Source organism: Schistocerca americana, chromosome 1, assembly GCF_021461395.2.
Source record: "Schistocerca americana isolate TAMUIC-IGC-003095 chromosome 1, iqSchAmer2.1, whole genome shotgun sequence".
Taxonomy (NCBI): domain Eukaryota; kingdom Metazoa; phylum Arthropoda; class Insecta; order Orthoptera; family Acrididae; genus Schistocerca; species Schistocerca americana.
The window spans coordinates 1,228,982,766-1,229,005,621 of record NC_060119.1 but is presented as its reverse complement, the minus strand read 5'-3'; the positions used below and the strand labels follow the sequence as shown (position 1 = coordinate 1,229,005,621).

Genomic DNA, 22,856 nt, shown 5'->3' with positions numbered 1-22,856 from the left:
ACATGGAAGACCTGCAAGCAGTTCTTTCCTCACAGAGCTTAAACTGAAATAATCTGGACCTCTTCCTACTAAAGGAGACAAGCTAAGAGACATTCTCTCAAACTTAAAATGGATACCTCCTGTATATCATGATTGGTATGAGTCACTCCAACCAGAAGGAGGGTACTGCCCTTCAGCAAAAAGAAGATGAAGAAGAAAGACAGACAATCATGTAATGAGAAAACAATGTTTTAAGTAAAATAACAATGTTAAGTAAATGCATTGAGAATAAAATGTTTTCACATAAAAAATGTTAAGAAAGTGTGTTGAGACTACAATGTTTTGAGTAAATAATGTTAAGTACATGTTTTTGAAATTTTGAAATTTTTTTTTCAAGTTGATATTACATACTAAAAATATGGAACTACTGACACTGTGTAATAAAGCAATGCTGCACCCGAAGGAAAAAAAAATTATTTTGTATGTATTTCAGATATCTGATTTATGGGATTTTATTAAATATTTGTGGTGCGTTTTCTCAGAACTACTGGTTTGTCCCTTACCATTTTTTACTGCCGAGCCCTTCAATTTTCAAGTACAGTGATCTAAAGTGCCTTTACTATAAGGTACGTCCCTCACAGTTCTATTTTAGGCCAATTGCGGGCATATGTTATATAAACAATTCATTAAGTTTCTTTACTTTGTTCAAAATTTGTTTAGGATTGACAGCTATGAATAATGCAGTGGGGTAAGGCTCCTGAGAAAGGCATGGCATCCATTCAGTCTATCTCACGAGACCTATAGCTACAGCAACCACCCACAGTTGCCAAACATTCACCTCCCACCACTACAACATTTGCTACTTGCACTATACTTCAGATTCAAGCAGCATGTTGTCCTGTGGTCTCAGTCTGTACCTGCTGAGATTTTGATTGTTTTCGTTTCTTACAGTTGTGATACCTGTTATTACTGTTGCTCACTGTGTGATACTGAACAATACCACGAAGCAAGATCATCAAATGTTATTTAGTGGAACTGTTAGATGTCTTTCTCTTGGCCAGCAGATTGCTGTTGGTCAGTTACATGTTCCATAGATCATTTGAACAATTCTTTTATCAAAATCATTGGGAACGAGCCAATTTACAGGATATATATATATGATTACTGTTAACATTAATGAACTGAACATGTTATATTATTTATACTCATGCAACCAAACTTAAAAAATGGTCTGCTTTTATTTTTTATTTCCTTTTTTTAATAGAAATACATCAGTGGAATTGAAGTTGTTGTCCAGGAAAATGATTTTAAATTAGATTTAAAACCTGCTTCGCTACCTGCACATTATGAAGATCATGCGAGTGAAATGATTTCCACATTACATACCACACCATCAACAATTGTTCTGGATAATGGTCAAACCATTCAGCTGTTGTTCAAATAACTAACATGAATGCAGCCAGCCACATAATATCTCCGACAACTGCTGACATTTAAACAGATGCACATCCCATCATTTTCAAGGCACAGACACAATGAGAGCACTATGCAAGGGAACTTAAATCCTTGGCAGGCACGGCTACGCCATCCAAGATCAGCATGGCATCGGCATCGGCAGAAAAAAACGCGCTCACGCGCGCACGCACGTGCACACACACACACAATAAATAACTACTGCCACCACACAATCAAAGATGAATAATGTCAGAAGATATCAGTAGTGAATACTAATTTCTAACAAGTGAGTAAATGGTAAAGTGAGTGCTCCTCTAACCTCACATCGCACACAAAAGTTTTCCCAACAGGTGATTCACCTGGCGGACTTGGTCCTTTTGACAAGTAAACAAAAGGTGCTTGAGAAAAGTTTTAAGTAAGTTCTGTCCCATCCTCTATTACAGAAATGACTGGACGTAATGAAAATAGGTATTAAATAAGATCTGCCCCAGACTCTATTAGAAAAACAACTGGATGCAATGAAAGTAGATATAGAATATGCTTTAATTAAAGATATCAGTGCAAAACATTTAGCTGCTCATGCAATAAAGAAAGGGACAACATTTGAATGTGGCACCACACAGGCTAATGATTTTTACACTCTCAACAATTTTAAAGAGAAATTACAACTGCCCGATACCATTGCCATGAAATCAGATAAAAACAACAGTACTTTTGTACAAGTGTTGTTATGAGGATAAATTTAATGATTTCCTGAGTCCCAGATGGTTCTAGGTTCTTCCTAAAGATCCTACTGAACTATTCAAAGGTGATACTAAATGTGTAGCGAACTCACGTAAAAGCATGTTTTCTAATTTTGAATCAAAGGTGTCAATTACTACGTCCTAAACTACATAAGCAAGGTGTTCCCATTCATATAGTTATATCATCGTTTACTGCTCCACCTTACAAACTGACTAGTAAATTGGACACCGTAATTAAAAGCAAGACTAAATTCAAATCAAGGTGTGGTATTTCAAATTAAATGGATTTTGTAAATAAGAGGTCTACCTATCTCACATAGTGCTAAACTAGTATCCTTTATTGTCTACAGTTTGTTTTCCAACACACCAATATGGTAATGTGTTGATATTCTGAGAGAGTTGATGTACAGATCTAATATCAACCCTGTGGAACTGAATGACTTAAGACTGGACACTCAGACATTTTTAGCACAAAACTATTTCCAGTTCCAAGGTACTCTGTGCAAACAGTTGTATGGCTTAGCTATGGGGATACATCTTCGTCCACTTTTGACTGAAATTTTCATGAACCCATTCTGAAAAACATTTTTTGAGTATGTTGTTGTTGTGGTCTTCAGTCCTGAGACTGGTTTGATGCAGCTCTCCATGCTACTCTATCCTGTGCAAGCTTTTTCATCTCCCAGTACCTACTGCAACCTACATCCTTCTGAATCTGCTTAGTGTATTCATCTCTTGGTCTCCCTCTACGATTTTTACCCTCCACGCTGCCCTCCAATACTAAATTGGTGATCCCTTGATGCCTCAGAACATGTCCTACCAACCGATCCCTTCTTCTAGTCAAGTTGTGCCACAAACTTCTCTTCTCCCCAATCCTAATCAATACTTCCTCACTAGTTATGTGATCTACCCATCTAATCTTCAGCATTCTTCTGTAGCACCACATTTCGAAAGCTTCTATTCTCTTCTTGTCCAAACTATTTATCGTCCATGTTTCACTTCCATACATGGCTACACTCCATACGAATATTTTCAGAAATGACTTCCTGACACTTAAATCTATACTGGATGTTAACAAATTTCTCTTCTTCAGAAACGCTTTCCTTGCCATTGCCAGCCTACATTTTATATCCTCTCTACTTCGACCATCATCAGTTATTTTGCTCCCCAAATAGCAAAACTCCTTTACTACTTTAAGTGCCTCATTTCCTAATCTAATTCCCTCAGCATCACCCGACTTAATTAGACTACATTCCATTATCCTTGTTTTGCTTTTGTTGATGTTCATCTTATATCCTCCTTTCAAGACACTGTCCATTCCATTCAACTGCTCTTCCAAGTCCTTTGCTGTCTCTGACAGAATTACAATGTCATCGGCGAACCTTAAAGTTTTTATTTCTTCTCCATGAATTTTAATACCTACTCTGAATTTTTCTTTTGTTTCCTTTACTGCTTGCTCAATATACAGATTGAACAACATCGGGGAGAGGCTACAACCCTGTCTTACTCCCTTCCCAACCACTGCTTCCCTTTCATGTCCCTTGACTCTTATAACTGCCATCTGGTTTCTGTACAAATTGTAAATAGCCTTTCGCTCCCTGTATTTTACCCCTGCCACCTTTAGAATTTGAAAGAGAGTATTCCAGTCAACATTGTCAAAAGCTTTCTCTAAGTCTACAAATGCTAGAAACGTAGGTTTGCCTTTCCTTAATCTTTCTTCTAAGATAAGTCGTAAGGTCAGTATTGCCTCACGTGTTCCAGTGTTTCTACGGAATCCAAACTGATCTTCCCCGAGGTTGGCTTCTACTAGCTTTTCCATTCGTCTGTAAAGAATTCGTGTTAGTGTTTTGCAGCTGTGACTTATTAAGCTGATAGTTCGGTAATTTTCACATCTGTCAACACCTGCTTTCTTTGGGATTGGAATTATTATATTCTTCTTGAAGTCTGAGGGTATTTCGCCTGTTTCATACATCTTGCTCACCAGATGGTAGAGTTTTGTCAGGACTGGCTCTCCCACGGCCGTCAGTAGTTCCAATGGAATATTGTCTACTCCGGGGGCCTTGTTTCGACTCAGGTCTTTCAGTGCTCTGTCAAACTCTTCACGCAGTATCATATCTCCCATTTCATCTTCATCTACATCCTCTTCCATTTCCATAATATTGTCCTCAAGTACATCGCCCTTGTATAGACCCTCTATATACTCCTTCCACCTTTCTGCTTTCCCTTCTTTGCTTAGAACTGGGTTTCCATCTGAGCTCTTGATATTCATACAAGTGGTTCTCTTATCTCCAAAGGTCTCTTTAATTTTCCTGTAGGCGGTATCTATCTTACCCCTAGTGAGATAGGCCTCTACATCCTTACATTTGTCCTCTAGCCATCCCTGCTTAGCCATTTTGCACTTCCTGTCGATCTCATTTTTGAGACGTTTGTATTCCTTTTTGCCTGTTTCACTTACTGCATTTTTATATTTTCTCCTTTCATCAATTAAATTCAATATTTCTTCTGTTACCCAAGGATTTCTACTAGCCCTCGTCTTTTTACCTACTTGATCCTCTGCTGCCTTCACTACTTCATCCTTCAAAGCTACCCATTCTTCTTCTACTGTATTTATTTCCCCCATTCCTGTCAATTGCTCCCTTATGCTCTCCCTGAATCTCTGTACAACCTCTGGTTCTTTTAGTTTATCCAGGTCCCATCTCCTTAAATTCCCACCTTTTTGCAGTTTCTTCAGTTTTAATTTACAGGTCATAACCAATAGATTGTGGTCAGAGTCCACATCTGCCCCTGGAAATGTCTTACAATTTAAAACCTGGTTCCTAAATCTCTGTCTTACCATTATATAATCTATCTGATACCTTTTAGTATCTCCAGGGTTCTTCCATGTATACAACCTTCTTTCATGATTCTTAAACCAAGTGTTAGTTATGATTATGTTGTGCTCTGTGCAAAATTCGACCAGGCGGCTTCCTCTTTCATTTCTGTCCCCCAATCCATATTCACCTACTATGTTTCCTTCTCTCCCTTTTCCTACACTCGAATTCCAGTCACCCATGACTATTAAATTTTCGTCTCCCTTCACAATCTGAATAATTTCTTTTATTTCATTATACATTTCTTCAATTTCTTCGTCATCTGCAGAGCTAGTTGGCATATAAACTTGTACTACTGCAGTAGGCGTGGGCTTCGTATCTATCTTGGCCACAATAATGCGTTCACTATGCTGTTTGTAGTAGCTTACCCGCATTCCTATTTTCCTATTCATTATTAAACCTACTCCTGCATTACCCCTATTTGATTTTGTGTTTATAACCCTGTAGTCACCTGACCAGAAGTCTTGTTCCTCTTGCCACCGAACTTCACTAATTCCCACTATATCTAACTTCAACCTATCCATTTCCCTTTTTAAATTTTCTAACCTACCTGCCCGATTAAGGGATCTGACATTCCACGCGCCGATCCGTAGATCGCCAGTTTTCTTTCTCCCGATAACGACATCCTCTTGAGTAGTCCCCGCCCGGAGATCCGAATGGGGGACTATTTTACCTCCGGAATATTTTACCCAAGAGGACGCCATCATCATGTAATCATACAGTAAAGCTGCATGCCCTCGGGAAAAATTACGGCTGTAGTTTCCCCTTGCTTTCAGCCGTTCGCAGTACCAGCACAGCAAGGCCGTTTTGGTTATTGTTACAAGGCCAGATCAGTCAATCATCCAGACTGTTGCCCTTGCAACTACTGAAAAGGCTGCTGCCTGCTGAGTAAGGAACCTTAAAGTGCAAATATTAAATACTGACTGAGATATGTAGAAGATGTACTTTGTATGTGGAGAGGCACAACACAGCTTAACACATTTTCACATAACTTAAACAGTCAACATAAAAATATTCAGTTCACAATGGACACCGGCTACAAATCCATAAACTTCCTAGATCTCATTATTGACATCATAACACAGACACATTGTTTGAAAATTTATAGAAAAGCTGCAATTGCTCACAACATCCAGTAATACACGAACATGCAGCTTTCACCCAACAAGGAACAAAAATTTCACATCGAACAAAAAGTTCAATAAAATTCATTGACTCAACCAATGACTACAACCCTGTCCTGAATGACCACATCTTGCTAAAGAACCAAAAAATGAAAATTATACCCCTTATCTATGCTCCCTCTGCTGCCCCTTCCACTGTCAGCAGGAAGTGGTGTACAACACCATACTTAGGAAGATATCAGAGTGTAGCAAAAACACTGAAGTCTTATGACTACAGGATTTCCTACTATGTCAAGCACACAAAAGCCCAGTCCTATATTGGCCAACCAGGCAGAGACATAGCAACTAGGCTGGCTGAACATTAACACAGCTGGAGGTCACAGAATTATGATTCCACACTTGCTGAGCATGTACTTAGTGAGGGCCACAACTACTACCCACAGTCCCATGTCCTCCTCTTAGAAAATAAAGGCCTAAAATTCAACCTGTTGGAAGCCTTGGAAATCAACATACTTCTAGTCCAAAGGCCTGATTTAATGTTAAATCACCGAACACAGTTTAAAATTTCCCCTCTTCTAAACTTCACACAATCCTCTCAATTTGTCATTACTTCCCACACTGTCTATTCCTCCAATTTCCTGAGAAGAATCAGTTAACATGAGTAAGCAGCTTTAACTCTGTCCCTCTGTTGTTTGACCAGTGAGCGAGAGAGACAACAAGTTCAAAGTAGAATTCAAGCAAAACATCTGTCTCTATTTATAAGGTCACTTCTGTTGATGATTAAACCATGATTAATCAGATATGAAATCAACAAGCTGGCAAAATCACATGTGGTTATTGTCATTAAGATGCCACTTTGTCACTGTCATTTCATCCCAACAGAACTGATATAGGCCCAAACTTAAAGTTCAGTTACCAGTAATAATAAAATAATTACTTGTCTGCAGGTGAGACACTCAGCAATGAAGCTGTTAAGAAAGTTATCTCTGAAGAGTGGAAGAAAGCCATGAATCATAAGCAGTGCTTCAAGGAAAAAACATTACAAAATTAGGCAATTTTATAAAGTTTGTAGATTAAGAGATTGTGTTGTTAAATAACACCAATACAAGTTTCAATTTAATCATCTGCGACTGTGACAAAAATAATGTCATTAGATCTTTTCCATTATCAACACATAAAAGATGCCCTTGACAGTTCGGGGGGTGCACTACACAAAGGAAGCAGCTATTCAGGTAGCAGAGTACATGTTGAGTGCACATGAGGGTTTTTTAGGCTAGGCAGTAGTTTGAGGCACTTGGATGAACATTCGCCAGTTTTTACGCACCATGGAAAGTCAAATGGCTTTTGGAATATACACACTTCAACTGTCATAATTTTATCAGTAAGCTGCCAAAATCTTTGTAATAAAGTTCCTGAATTTACTGCTCTTCAGGAGGTCTCTAACAATCAAATAATTCTCTGGACCAAGAACTGGCTGGAACAGGACGGATTCATTGCTATTGACAAAATAATGCCTCTATTGATGTTGAAGTTGAGTGTGACAGTGAAGTTATCTGGCTGCACATAGGTGAAACCAAGTTAATTGTTGGATTTTTTAGCAGCCACCAGATTCTACTGTGACAGTTCTAGAGTCATTCAGAGAAAATTTAACCTACCAATTACAGACTGAGATGTTTATGGATTCATTGTGGGGACACAGACAGACAGTCACACGATATGCTTTAGAGCAAATTTTCTGAAAACTGTGTTGAGCAGCTGGCTCAACTGCCTATACACAATGAGAATATCTTGGACCTTGCAGCTACAAATAGGCCAGACCTTATCGACAATGTCAACATAAAAATGGGGATTAGCAATCATCATACCATTATACCTACTACATTTACAAAAGTTAATAGGTCAGTGAAGAAGGTTTCTGCTAGACAGAGCAGATAAGCAGTTGTTAGCATCCCACTTAGACAGTGAACTGACATCACTTAGTTCCAGTAAGATAAATATAGTGGAATTATGGGAAAAGTTTAAGCAGATTGGAAATCGTGGTCTGAGATTTATGTGCCTAGTAAGTGGATAAAGGATAGAAAAGACCCACCACAGTAGATCTATGCACAAAGCATACGACAACTACCACTGTCACACCTTTGCAAAAGATCTGGCAGAGAACCTGAGAAAGTTCTGGTTTTACATAATATTGCTAAGTAGGTCTATGGCTTCCATTTAGTCCCTTGTTGACCAGTCGGGTGTGGCAGCAAAATGAAAGCCGAAGTTTTGAACTTCATATTCAAGAAATCATTCACACAGGAGAATCAAGTAAACATACCATTATTTGAATATCACACAGACTCCCATATGGATGACATAGTAATAAGCATGCCTGGCACAGACAAACAACTGAAAGATTTGAAAGCAAATAAACCAGCAGGTCTGGATGGAATCCCAATTCGATTTCACAAAGAGTACTCTAAGGCATTGGCCCCTTACCTAGCCTGCATTTACCATGAATCTCTCACCCAGCACAAAGTCTCAAGGGACAAGAAAAAAGCGCAGGTGAGTATAGTATGTAAGAAAGGTAACAGAATGGACCCACAAAATTACAGACCAATATCCTTAACTTCTGTCTGCTGCAGAATCCTTGTAAATGTTCTCTTTTCAAATATAATAAACTTTCTAGGGACTGAGAAGCTTACATCCACAAATCAGCATGGTTTTAGAAAGCATCACTCGTGCGAAACTCAGTTTGCCCTTTTCTCACATGATATACTGCAGACAATGGGTAAAAGGCAACAGGCAGATTCCATATTTCTAGAGTCCTGGAAAGCATTTGATGCAGTGCCCCATTACAGGCTTTTAATGAAGGTACAAGCATATGGAATTACAGGACACTCATGTGACCTATTCTTGAATACTGCTTGAGAGTTTGGAATCCATACCAGGTCAAATTCAAGGAAGGTATAGAAGCAATTCAGAGGCAGGCTGCTAGATTTGTTACCCGTAGGTTCGAATAACACGTAAGTGTTATGGAGATGCTTCAGGAACTGAAATGGAAATCCTGAGGTGAAGGAACTCAAATGGGAATCCCTAGAGGGAAGGCAATGTTCTTTTCAAGAAACACTATTGAGAACATTTAGAGAACCAGCAACTGAAGCTGGTTGCCAAATGATTCTATTGCCGCCAACATACATTGCACCTAAGGACCACAAGGATACAACACATTAGAGCTCATGTAGAGGCATGCGGACAGTTGTTTTCCTCATTCTATCTGTGGGTGGAATGGGGAACGAAATGGCTAGTATTGGTATAGGGTACATTCCTCCATGCACCGTACAGTGGCTTCTGGAGTATCTATGTAGTTGTAGATGTAGGTCCAGCTGAATGTTTGGAGTGTGCTGTTTAAGTTCTTGCAGAGCAAACTAATATTTTCAGCATCATGGGATAGTTGCTACATTCAGCAGAGATGCTGAGTCACAGATAGGCATAACAAAAACACAAACACACACACACACACACACAGAGAGAGATCACCACAGTCTCTGGCAGCTGCAGGCAGACTACCATTGTTTAAAGTAATATTTTCATAAGTTTTGGCTGTTATCAGCATCTGAGTCCACATGAAAAGAAATCTATCTTACTGTTTGCTATATAACTACTGCAGTTCTGAGATAGTAAATTTTGTATTGCTTTTCTTCTTTCTTCCAAATCTAGATTAGTTTTCTCACCAACACGAATGGATGTAAATTTTTCTGTTATGTTAGAAATAGATAGAAACATAGATAAAAAAATGTAATAACAGGTTAACTATAAACCTAACAATCTGAATCTCGTAATGAAACTATGTTGGTGATCCCTGAGCTTTGACACATGTTCTGGTTTGGAGCAGATTAAAATATGACATATTCTCAAGATTTTCTTCACATTATGTGCAGAACAGAGCAACATGGAGAGTTGCATCAAAGTAGTCTTCAGACTGAATACCACAACAACAATGTGTTCAACTAAATTCAATGATACTGTTTCAGCATCACAAAACTTCATTAATGCCATCAGGTAATGAATTTTTGTAAACTTTCCATATATGACAATAAAAATTTCTTGCTGTAAATAGATCTAAAATCAAAACGTGATGCACAATTACACCATTTTGTCTGTATGTTGAATAGTTTGCGAATTTGGGCAATTTGAATCAAATGTAAGAGTACACGAATGTTCTGTACATGACATATGAACTCTACTTCGTCTACATGCTCCTGCCCAAGTGTCAGTCCTAAAGTACTTGCAGATTACACACATTTGCTGGGTCACTAGGTATGGCAGTACCACATGTGGTGGTGTTGGGCAAAGAGTTGGTCTTTCAGCTTCACATGTCATCATCAGGTGTCATCAAATGATCATAAAGATTAGATTAGATTAAGTTTTTGTTTCATAGACCCAAAAAAGGAGATGATCCTCGTGGGTGTGGAACATGTCAGAAAGTATAACATAAAAACATAAAACATTTGAATATATATACTTACTACCCTGATCATCTGTCAGGAGATAGTCGAAAATAAGCTAGTACAATGCAGTAAACTGGGAAAGTTAATAACTACAGAATTAACACACTGTCAGAATGAGACACTGTTATCCACTATTAATAAATTTATCACAAGCAAAATACCTAATCTTGACTGTTGTAACCAAGTGTTGTCAAAACTGAAATCTAAGAGATATTTTTACTCAAGCTGACTTAACAGTGTCTGTTAAGATATTCATCTATGGAGTAGAAGGAGTTGCCTATCAAAAAGTCTTTCAAACTCTGTTTAAACTGTACTTTATCTGAAACCAAGTTTTTAATGGTTGCTGGCAATTTATTAAAAATGTGTGTTCCTGAATATTGGACCCCTTTTTGGACCAAGGTAAGTGATTTTAGACCTTTATGTACATTCTTCTTATTCCTAGTATTGACAATGTGTACTGAGCTATTGGTTGGTAATTGAGATGTATTACTTGCAACAAATTTCATTAAGGAATAAATATACTGAGAAGCAGTGGTTAGAATACAAAGTTCCTTGAACAGGTTTCTACAAGATATTCTTGAATTTACACCACAAATGATTCTCATCACACGCTTTTACACCCTAAAAACTTTTGCTCGGCTTGATGAGTTGCCCCATCGTATACGAGATAATAGAATGAAAGTAAGCAAAGTATGCAAGTTTTTTTATATTTATATCTCCTACATCTGACATTCTCATGGCAAATACAGACTTGTTTAGGTGCTTAAGCAATTCTGTGGTATGCCCTTCCCAACTGAATTTATTATCGAGTTATAACCCCAGAAATTTAACACTGTAAACCTCTTCGATCTGCATGTCTTCATACGTTGTACTCATGCTAGAAGGAAAATACAGGTTCTGAACTGCATATAGTGGGTCTTCTCAAAGTTTAATGGCGAAGAATTAGCTTTAAACCACTTATTAATGTCAGTGAAAATTTGATTAGCAGCTAATTCTAAATCTGTACTTGACTTGTTACTTATTGCAATTTTTGTATCATCTGCAAACAAAACAAACTTAGCATCTGGCAGATGAGAGGTCATTAATATACACAAGAAAAAGCAATGGACTCAAAGTGGAACCTTGAGGAAGACCACTTGTAATTAATTCCCAGTCAGATGAAGACTGGCTGCTTACTGCACACGTGTTTCACAACGACATCCTTTATTTCCTGTTAGGTGGATAAAACTCAAACTATTTTGCAGCATTGCTGGTGACACCATAATACTCTAATTTGCTTAGGGCAATGCTGTGGTTCACACAGTCAAAGGCTTTTGACGGGTCACAGAAAATGCCAGTAGCCTGTAATTTATTATCTAATGAATTAAGTACATTCTCACTGCAAGTGTAAATAGCTTTCTCTATATCAGAACCCTTCAGAAATCCAAACTGTGACTCGGACAATATACCATTTGCAGTCGGATGCTTAAGGAGATGCTTCAACACAACCTTTTCAAATATTTTTGAGAAAGCCGGCAAAAGTGAAATTGGTCGATAGTTTGATGGTATCTCTTTATCCCCCTTCTTGTAAAGAGGCTTACCTTCAGCATATTTTAGCCAGTTTGGAAATGTTTCGCTGATAAGAGATTGATTACACAAATAACTTAAGATGGAACTTAACTCGCACGAGCACTCTTTGATTAACTTTGTTGATATGTTATTGTATCCACTGGAATACTTAGATTTTAATGATTTTCTGATGGATGCTACTTCTTTGGGATATGTGAGTGTCTTTTCCTTTTTACTGGAGTTATTTTTAAAGACTGGTCTCAAATACCCCATTGCACTGTTCACTGAACCTGATAACCCCAAGCTGTCAGTAACAGAAATGAAGTACTTGTTTAAGAGGTTTGCAACACTAACTGTACTTGTTACCAAAGTTTCATTTATTTTTAGAGCTATCTGTTCCTCTACCTTTTTGGACCCACCTGTCTCTGTCTCCACAATATCCCATACAGTTTTTATTTTGTTACCTCACGGAATTATCTTTTTCTCATTATAAAACTGCTTCGATTTCTGGATTACTTGCTACAATATTTTGCAGCATTACAATTCTAACCTCAGAGCTGTTCCTAGAGAGCAGGTAGAGTCCCCTTTTTGTCCCACATCATATCTTTATTCCCTGTGTAAACCACAGTTTATTTTTTGACTTGTGGGTGAGTTGAGTTACCTTTAGGGGAAAACAATTCTCAAAAGTGGAGACAACTTTATTAATGAATGCTTTGTATTTTCCATTTGAGTCAGATGTAAACAACTATCCAGTCCATGTGTTTGTGCATTTTCCTGAATTTCTCAATTTTTTACTTATTTATTACCCTCCTGTACTCAGATTTAATAGATTTTTTATCCTGACAAGTTTCAACATTTAACACAAAATGCTGCATGTCATGATCAGATAGCCCATTTACTATTGGTTTTGTGATATGACCTTTTTCCCTAGGTTTGTCTACAAAGACATTATCAGTAGCAGTCTCAGAGCATTTACATATCCTAGTAGCAAAGTTCACTGTAGGAACTAAATTGAATGATAGTGTTATTGACTGCAATAATTGTTCGCTGACAGAGCTTTTCAATAAATCCACATTAAAATCTCCAGTAACCACTATTTCCTTGCTTTTTTGCTATGAGGTGGGACAGATTTTTTATGAAGAGGTTAAACTTCCCTGAAAGATATCTGTATATACCTACTATTATAAAGGACTTGTTATGAAATACTACTTCTGTTGCACAAGCTTCTAAGTGCTGCTCTGAGCAAAACTTACAATCTAGAAATCAAAACAGTTTCTATCAAATATGGCAACTCCTCCTTTCTCCATATTTCCTCTACAGAAATAAGAAGCTAACTTGAATCCTGTAACATTTAACATATCTATACCAGTGGTCACATGATGTTCAGAGAAGCAGATTATATCAACTGGTTTGCTCAACTCTAATTCTTCAACACAAATAAGCAACTCATTGAGCTTACCCCTTAGTCCTCAGATATTCTGATGCAATAGTGACAGCTGATTTTGTGCACTGGCTGAATTACAACTGGATGAACCTAGTTTGCCTGCCAATTTTTGAGTATCTTTAATTTCAATCGGAGGCTGTCTGCATGAATTGTGTACATTAAAATTTGCTTTCTGGTTGCCTGTTTTATCAATGTGGATGTCATTTTCAGCTTGTCTCTGAACAACTTTTGTTTCTGCCCTTCCTACCCCTATAAAACTGCTGATCTGTCACTTGTAACCATTGGTTCTTTACCACTTGTGACAGTCGCCCCCCTTAAGTTATTTGCTATTGGTTGGTTGGTTGGGTTAAAGATTAAAGGGACCAAACTACAAAGGTCATCGGTCCCTTGTTTCATAAAAACACAGAGCACAGGGAAACTATCCACCAGACAAGCGAAGCACTAAAAGAAAAACTCCAGGGGAAGAAAAGCCCAATGGTCCATTGTAAGACAACACGGAAAACAGAGCACAGCAACAAAAACAACAGAGAGAACAAAGTTAGAAGGAACGAAAGCTGCACAGCAGAGGGCTGTGGCTGGCTGATCACGAAAATAATAGGATGAGCCAGCCACACTGCAATACATTAAAACCTCCAGCCCAACAGCGTAGGGTGGAGTCGAATTACAACACAAAACTAATTAAAAGAGACAGCTCAAAAGAGGGTGATGTTACAAAAGTTAAATGGACCTATAAAAGCCACTTGCGCAAATAAAATTTAAAACCCGATCTGCCATAGAGACATTGTCACCTAAAAGAGATGATAAAGCACCCTGGAGATTAAAAGTTCGCCTGAGGGCGGTTAAAAGAGGACAGTCCAACAATATATGGGCCACCGTCATATTCGCACCACACCGACAATGAGGGGGGTCCTCTCGACGCAGCAGATGACCATGCGTCAGCCAAGAGTGGCCAATGCGGAGCCTACACAGAACAACAGAATCTCTGCGAGAGGCCCGCATGGAGGAACCCCACACAGTCGTTGTCTCCTTTACCTGCCGCAGCTTGTTGGGTGCAGACAGAATGCGCCATTCGTCGCCCCACAACCCAAAGACCCGACGGTGCAAAACGGTTCGGAGATCAGTTTCCGGGAGGCCGATCTCCAACGGCAATTTGCGGGTAGCCTCTTTGGCTAACTTGTCGGTGAGTTCGTTTCCCGCGATCCCAACGTGTCCCGGGGTCCATATGAACACCACCGAACGACCACGCTGTTCAAGAGCGTGGATGGACCCCTGGATGGCACCAACAATGGAATGGCGTGGGTAGCACTGGGCAAGAGCCTGTAGACTACTGAGCGAGTCACTGCAAATGACGAAGGACTTTCCAGTGCTGGTACGAATATGCTCAAGGGCACGAAAAATGGCTGTCAGTTCTGCGGTGTAAACACTGCAGCCTTCCGGCAAGGAGCGCTGGTCGACATAGTCCGCATGAGCATAAGCGTACCCCACACGGCCATCAACCATCGAGCCATCGGTATAGATAACCTCCGAGTCATGGTATTCGCCTAGGAGAGCAAGGAATTGGTGGCGCAAGACTGCAGGAGGAACTGAATATTTCGGCCATCGGGAAAGTTCCAGCCGAAGCTGCGGCCGACGAATACACCAAGGTGGCGTATGTGGGCGGACCTGGAAAGCAGATGGAAGAGGCAAACACTCGAGTTCATTAAGGAGCGACCAAACACGGATCCCAAGTGTATGGCCTGATCGTGGCCGCAGGTGTGGGATATGGACTGCCGCATTTTCGAAAAGGAGACGATAGTTAGGGTGACGGGGCGAACAACGGACGTGGGCAGCATAGTTGGCCAACAGTTGTTGACGCCGAATACGCAGTGGAGGAACCCCAGCCTCAGCAAGGAGGCTATGAACAGGACTGGTGCGAAATGCTCCTGTCGCCTGTCGAACCCCACAGTGGTGAACGGGATCCAGCAGTTGCAACGCTGAGGGTGATGCTGAGCCATACGCCAAACTCCCATAATCCATTCGGGACAGCACAAGGGCTTTGTAGAGCTGCAGCAGCGTGTTACGATCTGCACCCCAAGTTGTGTTGCTTAGGCAGCGGAGGGCATTCAGATGCTGCCAGCACTGACGCTTGAGCTGACGTATATGTGGAAGCCAAGTAAGCCGGGCATCGAACAGCAATCCCAGAAAACGGTAAGTGTCAACAACCCTGAGCATGGCATCCTGAAGATAGAGCTCAGGGTGGGGATGGACAGTACGACGCCGACAAAAGTGCATAACACAGGTCTTCGCAGGAGAAAATTGAAGCCCATGGGCTAGGGCCCACGCCTGCGCCTTGCGTATGGCTCCCTGCAACCTACGTTCTGCAACACTAATGGTGGAGGAGCTGAAAAAGATGCAGAAATCGTCAGCATATAACATGGGTGAGACAGGCGACCCTACTGCTGCTGCAAGGCCATTAATGGCCACAAGGAAAAGGGGCACGCTCAATACAGAGCCCTGTGGAACGCCGTTCTCCTGGATATGAAGTGAACTATGGGATGTGCCAATTAAAACGCGGAATGTCCGAATAGATAAAAAATTCTGAATAAAAATGGGGAGAGAGCCCCGGAGACCCCACCCGTGCAACGTGGCGAGAATATGGTGCCGCCACGTCGTGTCATATGCTCTGGAGAGATCGAAAAAGACGGAGACGAGATGTTGGCGCCTGGAAAAAGCAGTGCGGATTGCAGACTCAAGAAAGACCAAAGTATCGGCAGTGGAACGGCCCTGACGGAAGCCGCTCTGGCACGGAGCCAGAAGACCCTGAGTCTCGAGTAGCCAACACAGCCGTCGACTCACCATGCGTTCCAAGAGCTTACACAGAGTATTTGTCAAGCTGATGGGCCGATAGCTATCCACATTAAGTGGGTCCTTACCAGGCTTCAGCACCGGAATGACGGTACTCTCCCGCCACTGCGACGGAAAGACACCATCGCCCCATATGCGGTTGAAGATGGCAAGAACACACCGCTGACAGTCCGGGGAAAGGTGTTTCAGCATCTGATTGTGGATGCCATCTGGCCCAGAGGCTGTATCGGGGCACTGTGCCAGGGCGCTCTGCAGTTCCCACAAACTAAATGTGGCGTTATACGCCTCAGGGTGGCGAGAAGCAAAAGAAAGCCGTTTGCCTTCCTCCCGGCGTTGGAGCGCGCGAAACGCGGGCGGGTAATTCCCGGACGCAGAGGCCCGAACATAGTGCTGAGCGAAATGCTCTGCGATTGCATCGGCATCGGTAGATACCGCCCCGTTGATGGTAAGCCCTGCGACACCTGTAGAGTGCTGCAATCCAAAGACGCGCCGAATCTTCATCCACACCTGGGAGGGTGAAGTACGGTAACCAATGGTGGAAACGTACCTCTCCCAGCACTCCTGTTTCCGCCTTTTGATGAGCCGCCGTGCCTGAGCACGGAGACGTTTGAAAAAAGTGAGGTTCTCCAAAGACGGGTGCCGCTTATGTCACTGAAGAGCCCGCCGACGTTCTTTAATGGCTTCAGCGACCTCTGGAGACCACCAAGGCACTGACTTTCGCCGGGGGCACCCTAATAAACGAGGAATGGTACGTTCCGCAGCGGAAACAATCGCTGCAGTCAGTGTCTCAACCGCCACATCGGTGGTACCGTGGGGGAGAGAGTCAACAGTGGCAGCAGAGCAGAACGTGTCCCAGTTTGCCTTGCTAAATGCCCATCTAGGCGAGCGCGCGAAGGAGCGACGCTGTGGTAGTGAAAGGAAGATCGGAAAATGATCACTACCACACAAGTCCTCGTGGACTCTCCAGTGGACCGATGGTACAAGCCCTGGGCTGCACAACGACAGATCTATGGCCGAGAACGTGCCATGCCCCACACTGAAATGTGTGGCAGCGCCAGTGTTTAAGAGGCAGAGGTCGAGTTGGGAGATGAGATTCTCGACCTCCCTGCCTCGGCCAGTAACCTTCGTTCCACCCCACAGGGGATTGTGGGCGTTAAAATCCCCCAGGAGAAGAAAAGGCGTGGGGAGTTGGGCGACAAGTGCAGCCAAGTCGGTCAGGGAGACTGTACCACCTGGAGGGAGATAGACACTGCAGACGGTTATGTCCTGGGTAGTCCTTACACGTACAGCCACAGCTTCCAATGATGTTTGAAGGGGCACAGGAGCACTATATACAGAGGTAAGGACATACACGCAGGCTCCACCTGACACACAATTGTAAGTGCTACGGTTGCAGTAATAACCCCTGTATCCACGAAGGACAGGGGTCCGCATTGCCGGGAACCAGGTTTCCTGTAGGGCAATGCAGAAAGCAGGTGTCAGGCTTAGAAGCTGCCGTAGCTCAGGGAGATGGCTAAAATAACCGCCACAATTCCACTGGAGGATTGTACAAAGCGTGTCCGGTAGGGGCATTCAGGCACAGAAAATTCAAATTACTTGGCAGGGTCACATGCTGCCACCGACTGAGCGACGGACGTCACTACGGCCATCGTGTCTGAGGAGACGGCGAGATCCAGGTCATCAGGGGATGCAAAGAGCTCGACCTCGTCCTCAGAGGCTGAGCTGACAGGGAGCGTTGGTGCGGGAACCACTGGGTCCTTATCCTTCTTGGAGAGCTTCCTCTTCTCTCTCTTATCTTTGGGAGGAGGGTTGTCATGCTGGGAGGGCTTTCCTGACGCATTATCAGGAACAGAGGAAGAGCGTGAAGCCCTTTGACCAGCAGCTGGTGGCTTCTTCAGCCACTGGCTAGTGTCTTGTGAGACACTGGGGAAGTCCTTGGAAGGGACGCCCCCAAGGGATCCCTTCCGAACAAGTGAGGCCGGAGGAGGCTGTTGCATCCCCGGCTGAGCAGCCGGAGGGAGCTGTCGCTTCCCCGGCTGAGGAGCCAGAGAGGGCTGTCGCCGCTCCGGCTGAGAGGTGGGGACCAACGTCCCCGGTTGCTTGGGGCGCACTGCTCCCAAACTCGGTGTTGTGGGAGCAGTGGAAGAGAGAGCGGCCTGTCCCAGGGGTGGGGCAGACGTTACCTGATTTCTCTGTGGGCCAACAGAGAAGGGAGTCTGTGCAGGAGCTGGTGGCGGCAGTGTGACAGTAGCATAACTCCTCAACATAGGTGTGGGGTTGAGTCGTTCTAATTTCTTCTTTGCCTCTTGGTAACTTAAACGGTCCAAGGTCTTAATTTCTTGTATCTTCCGCTCTCGTTGATAGACTGCACAGTCTGGTGAGCAGGGAGAATGATGCTCCCCACAGTTAACGCAGGTGGGAGGCGGAGCACATGGAGCATTAGGATGTGGAGGTCGTCCACAATCACGATACGTGGGGCTGGAAGTGCACCTGGAGGACATGTGTCCGAATTTCCAGCACTGGAAGCATCGCATAGGGGGCGGGACATAGGGCTTGACATCGCACCGGTATATCATGACCTTGACTTTCTCAGGCAAGCAGTCGCCCTCAAAGGCCAGGATGAAAGCACCGGTAGCGACCCTATTATCCTTCGGCCCCCTAAAGACACGACGGACAAAGTGTACACCTCGTCGTGCCAGGTTCTCACGTAGCTCGTCATCAGACTGTAGCAGAAGATCTTTATGGAAAATAATCCCCTGGACCAAATTTAAGGACTTATGGGGAGTGACAGTAACGGGGATGTCACCGAGCTTCTCACAGGCGAGTAATGCCTGGGACTGCGCAGATGAAGCTGCTTGTATCAAAATGGCCCCGCTCCTCATTTTGGAAAGAGACGCCACTTCCCCAAACTTATCCTCGAGATTGTGCATGAAGAAAAGAGGCTTAGTCCCCAAAAACGAATCCCCATCAGTTCTGCTGCATACAAGGTATCGTGGCGAATACGGCTCCTGTCTGTCTGCAGCCCGACGTTCCTCCCATGGTGTGGCTAGGGAAGGGAACGACTTCGGGTTATACGTCACAGCGTTAAATTCCACCTTACCACGCTTAGAGACATTGGCGGTCGGACGACCACCAGATTGAGATTTCACCCGCTTCATTGCGGGGCATCCGCCCCGATGCCACCCACTCCGACCAGGGGCTCTCCCCACGGGCGCCACCCAGCCACAGCAAAGGCCACCTGGCAGGATGGCCGGTGCCGGGAGTCCCGATGCCCCAGAGAGACGAGCATCTACTCCTTGGCTTACGTGGGGAGGTGTCAGCTCAGGCATCGGCAGTATGATCCCTGTGTTGTCAGGGGGCTACAACCTAGAGGGTACATGACGACCCCACCACAACGGGCTGGCTACCGTGCTGGATTTTGGGTGCCATAGGTAGTCCATAGTGATCGTGGGTGCTGGTGGTGACGCACTGAGGGCGGTACTTACACAATACATCAGGTATCTATGCCCAAAATTAGGGATGGAGGGTGCAGGTACGACGCCAAGACGATCAAGAGTGCCAAGGTCGTAGGGCACAGAGGACTGATGGTGCACCACGTAAGGTGTCCTTCCCCAAGAGGCTCGTACTTCTGTGGAATTTGGAAAAATTGAGGTCAAACCCTAATGGGGACCATCACATTAAGGCCAAAACGTTTGAGACTCCTTTTAGTCGCCTCTTACGACAGGCAGGAATACCGCGGGCCTATTCTTACCCCCGAACCCGCAGGGGGGTTATTTGCTATTAGCCCAGACAGTTTTCCCTTTCCTTTCCTGCTGAGTTGAAGGCCATGCCTAGTATAGTCCCACCTGCTGATAAAGTTGACAGGAACCACACCAACATGAGACCCCATGCCCAATCCAAGCAGCCGTTCCACCTCTAAATTAACTCTCCTAACAGAAGAGTTTAAATGAGGCCGGTCATGGCGACTCAGAACAGACACAAGCCCAACACCAGTATGTCTCGCTGCTGGAGCTATCTTTACCAGGTCACTCTCAATTGAGTAATTTCGGTTCCCATCTATGCTGTTGCCCACCCCACCCACTATTACCATGGTGTCTTCCTTTGTGGAGTCTTTACAAAATGAACCTACCTCCTCTATCACCTGATCCAGACTTGCACTAGGTTTAAAAAAGATTGTGACCTGGTAATCTGACCCTAGTTCATCCTGCAACAGTTGGTCTACACCTCTACCATGTGAACTACCTAACAAAAAAACTTTCTTCTTCTTCACAGCTTTTTCTGACTTCTTATTATTCAAACACTTTTTGAAAGTTTGTTGTGTCCTCTCTATTCCTACATCTATTTGCGGCTCATCAGTTTCCAACTGTGACAACAGATCAAACCTGTTTTCCACATTCACAACCACACTGTCTGAAAACGTCCTATTCCTATTTCTTCTATAACCTGTTGTAACTTCCCACCCCTCTTTTCCCTTCTCTCCCCTTAACCTTTCCAGATCTAGTTTCGCTTTATCTAGTTCCACCTGAAGGGCAGCAATCTTCTCCTCCTCCTGTTCCACTATCTTCCTACCTCTGGAGCTACTTTTAAAAGCAGCAACTAACATGAGCATTGCTGTGAGCAAAAATCCTTTCCTAGCTATAAGCGTAGTATTTAACTGCATCTAACACCAACTGTTCACTATGGAGTGAATTATTGTCATACAACATGAATTAAATAATTCTACAACACTGAAAAAATTATTTGTGTGTAAAGATAATGGTATAACTGTACTTTGTTGACATTCCCCATGCATGCTAAATTACATGTTACAAGCAGAAAAAATAAATTTGAAATCATCACATCACAGTTCACAACAGCTTAATGAACATACTATGCTAGATTTGACAAATCTGTCTCATATTTTGAAACTTGGAACATTGTTTAAGAAAGTCAATATCTTACTATAATTAATTGGTGATCAACTGAATGAAGGTATACTATACTGGGAAAGTCAATATCTTACTATAATTAATTGGTGATCAACTGAAAGTATACTATACTAAGATTTTCCTGTTAGCAACAATTCTCCTCAAGAAAAATGAAGATTGAATTTATTTATTTCCAGAAGAAAGTAGAGGCAATACAAATTACCTTTTCTTCTTTGGTTCTTTCAGTTCATGAGGTTCTTCCAGAGCTTTTTCATCAGATGCTATAATTACATCATAAACCCCATTATTATACTGATTGACAGAATGACATCTAACATTTGCTGGAAGTTCTGAATTTAAAACACAAGTAGGAATACCAAACTGCTCCAAGAATAGTTTCAGCCTGCAAAAGACAATCATGTACAAATTTAGTTAATACTGTCACAATTATATTGCATATTATGCAAGAGAAGACTGATATGACCTGCATCTAAATAAAATACATTGCTCAAATCTAGTAGTTGCTTCTTACACAAATATAATGTCTCACAAAAAATGAAGCACTCAGAAGACATGTTTGGGTGTCAGTGTAGCTTTGTATGTGGACACACTATCATTGGGTATGTAAATGAGTAAAGTTGCAATTCTCTGTGGCAGACAGAACAGCCACCACAATGTATTAGTCTTGTTCATGTTTAGTGTTGTTGCCTGGCCTGGAAGAATATACACTGAGGTGATAAGTCATGGGATACCTCCTATTGGCATATTGGACATTCTTTTGCCCATTGTAGTGCAGCAATTCGACATAGCATGGATCAAGAAGTCATTGGAAGTCACCTCCAGAAATACTGAGCCACACTGCCTGTATATCCATCCATAGCTGTGAAAGTACTGCCAGAGTTCTGAGCAAGAAATTGCCTCTCAATTATGTCCCACAAATGTTCGATGGGTCTTATGTCAGGCAATTGGGTGGCTAAATCATTCGCTTGAACTGTCCGGAATGTTCTTCAAACCAGTCACATTACGATTCACAAAGTACATATGAGATGATGGAAATAAGATGTACAAATGAAAAATGTTTACAGAAGTTGGAGTCTGCACTACAGTCTGAGATATGGAATGACATATATTGTGCAGAAAATGTTGCAGACAAATGGAATAACTTTTATAACACTAACTTTGCCCATTTCAATGTAACATGTCCAGTTACTTTCAAAAAGAAATATACTCAAAACTGTATAAGACTTCTTTCAGAAGTAAAACAGCTGAAGGAGAAAATGTTTATTACTTGGAAAATATGTAAAGAGTTCCCGGACACATCAACTAAAGACGACTATCAAACATGTAGAAAAGCCTAAAAACAAGCACTGAATGTATACACAAAGGAAATTATTCAGCAAAAAACTGCTACCTCAAATAACATAAGCAAATTAGTATGGACCTGTGTAAATGAGA

General features: G+C 42.3%; 1 protein-coding gene across 3 annotated transcripts in view; it reads right to left on the bottom strand.

Annotated features, from left to right (window-relative positions):
* The window catches only part of LOC124619961 (probable ATP-dependent RNA helicase DDX56), a 102,373-nt gene that overhangs the window by 46,833 nt on the left and 32,684 nt on the right, over positions 1–22,856 (bottom strand). For all 3 annotated transcript variants that reach the window (XM_047146634.1, XM_047146641.1, XM_047146626.1), the window contains one exon: positions 21,625–21,804. In XM_047146634.1, coding sequence (XP_047002590.1) covers positions 21,625–21,804 — 180 coding nt within the window. The remainder of the gene's footprint in view (positions 1–21,624; positions 21,805–22,856) is intronic.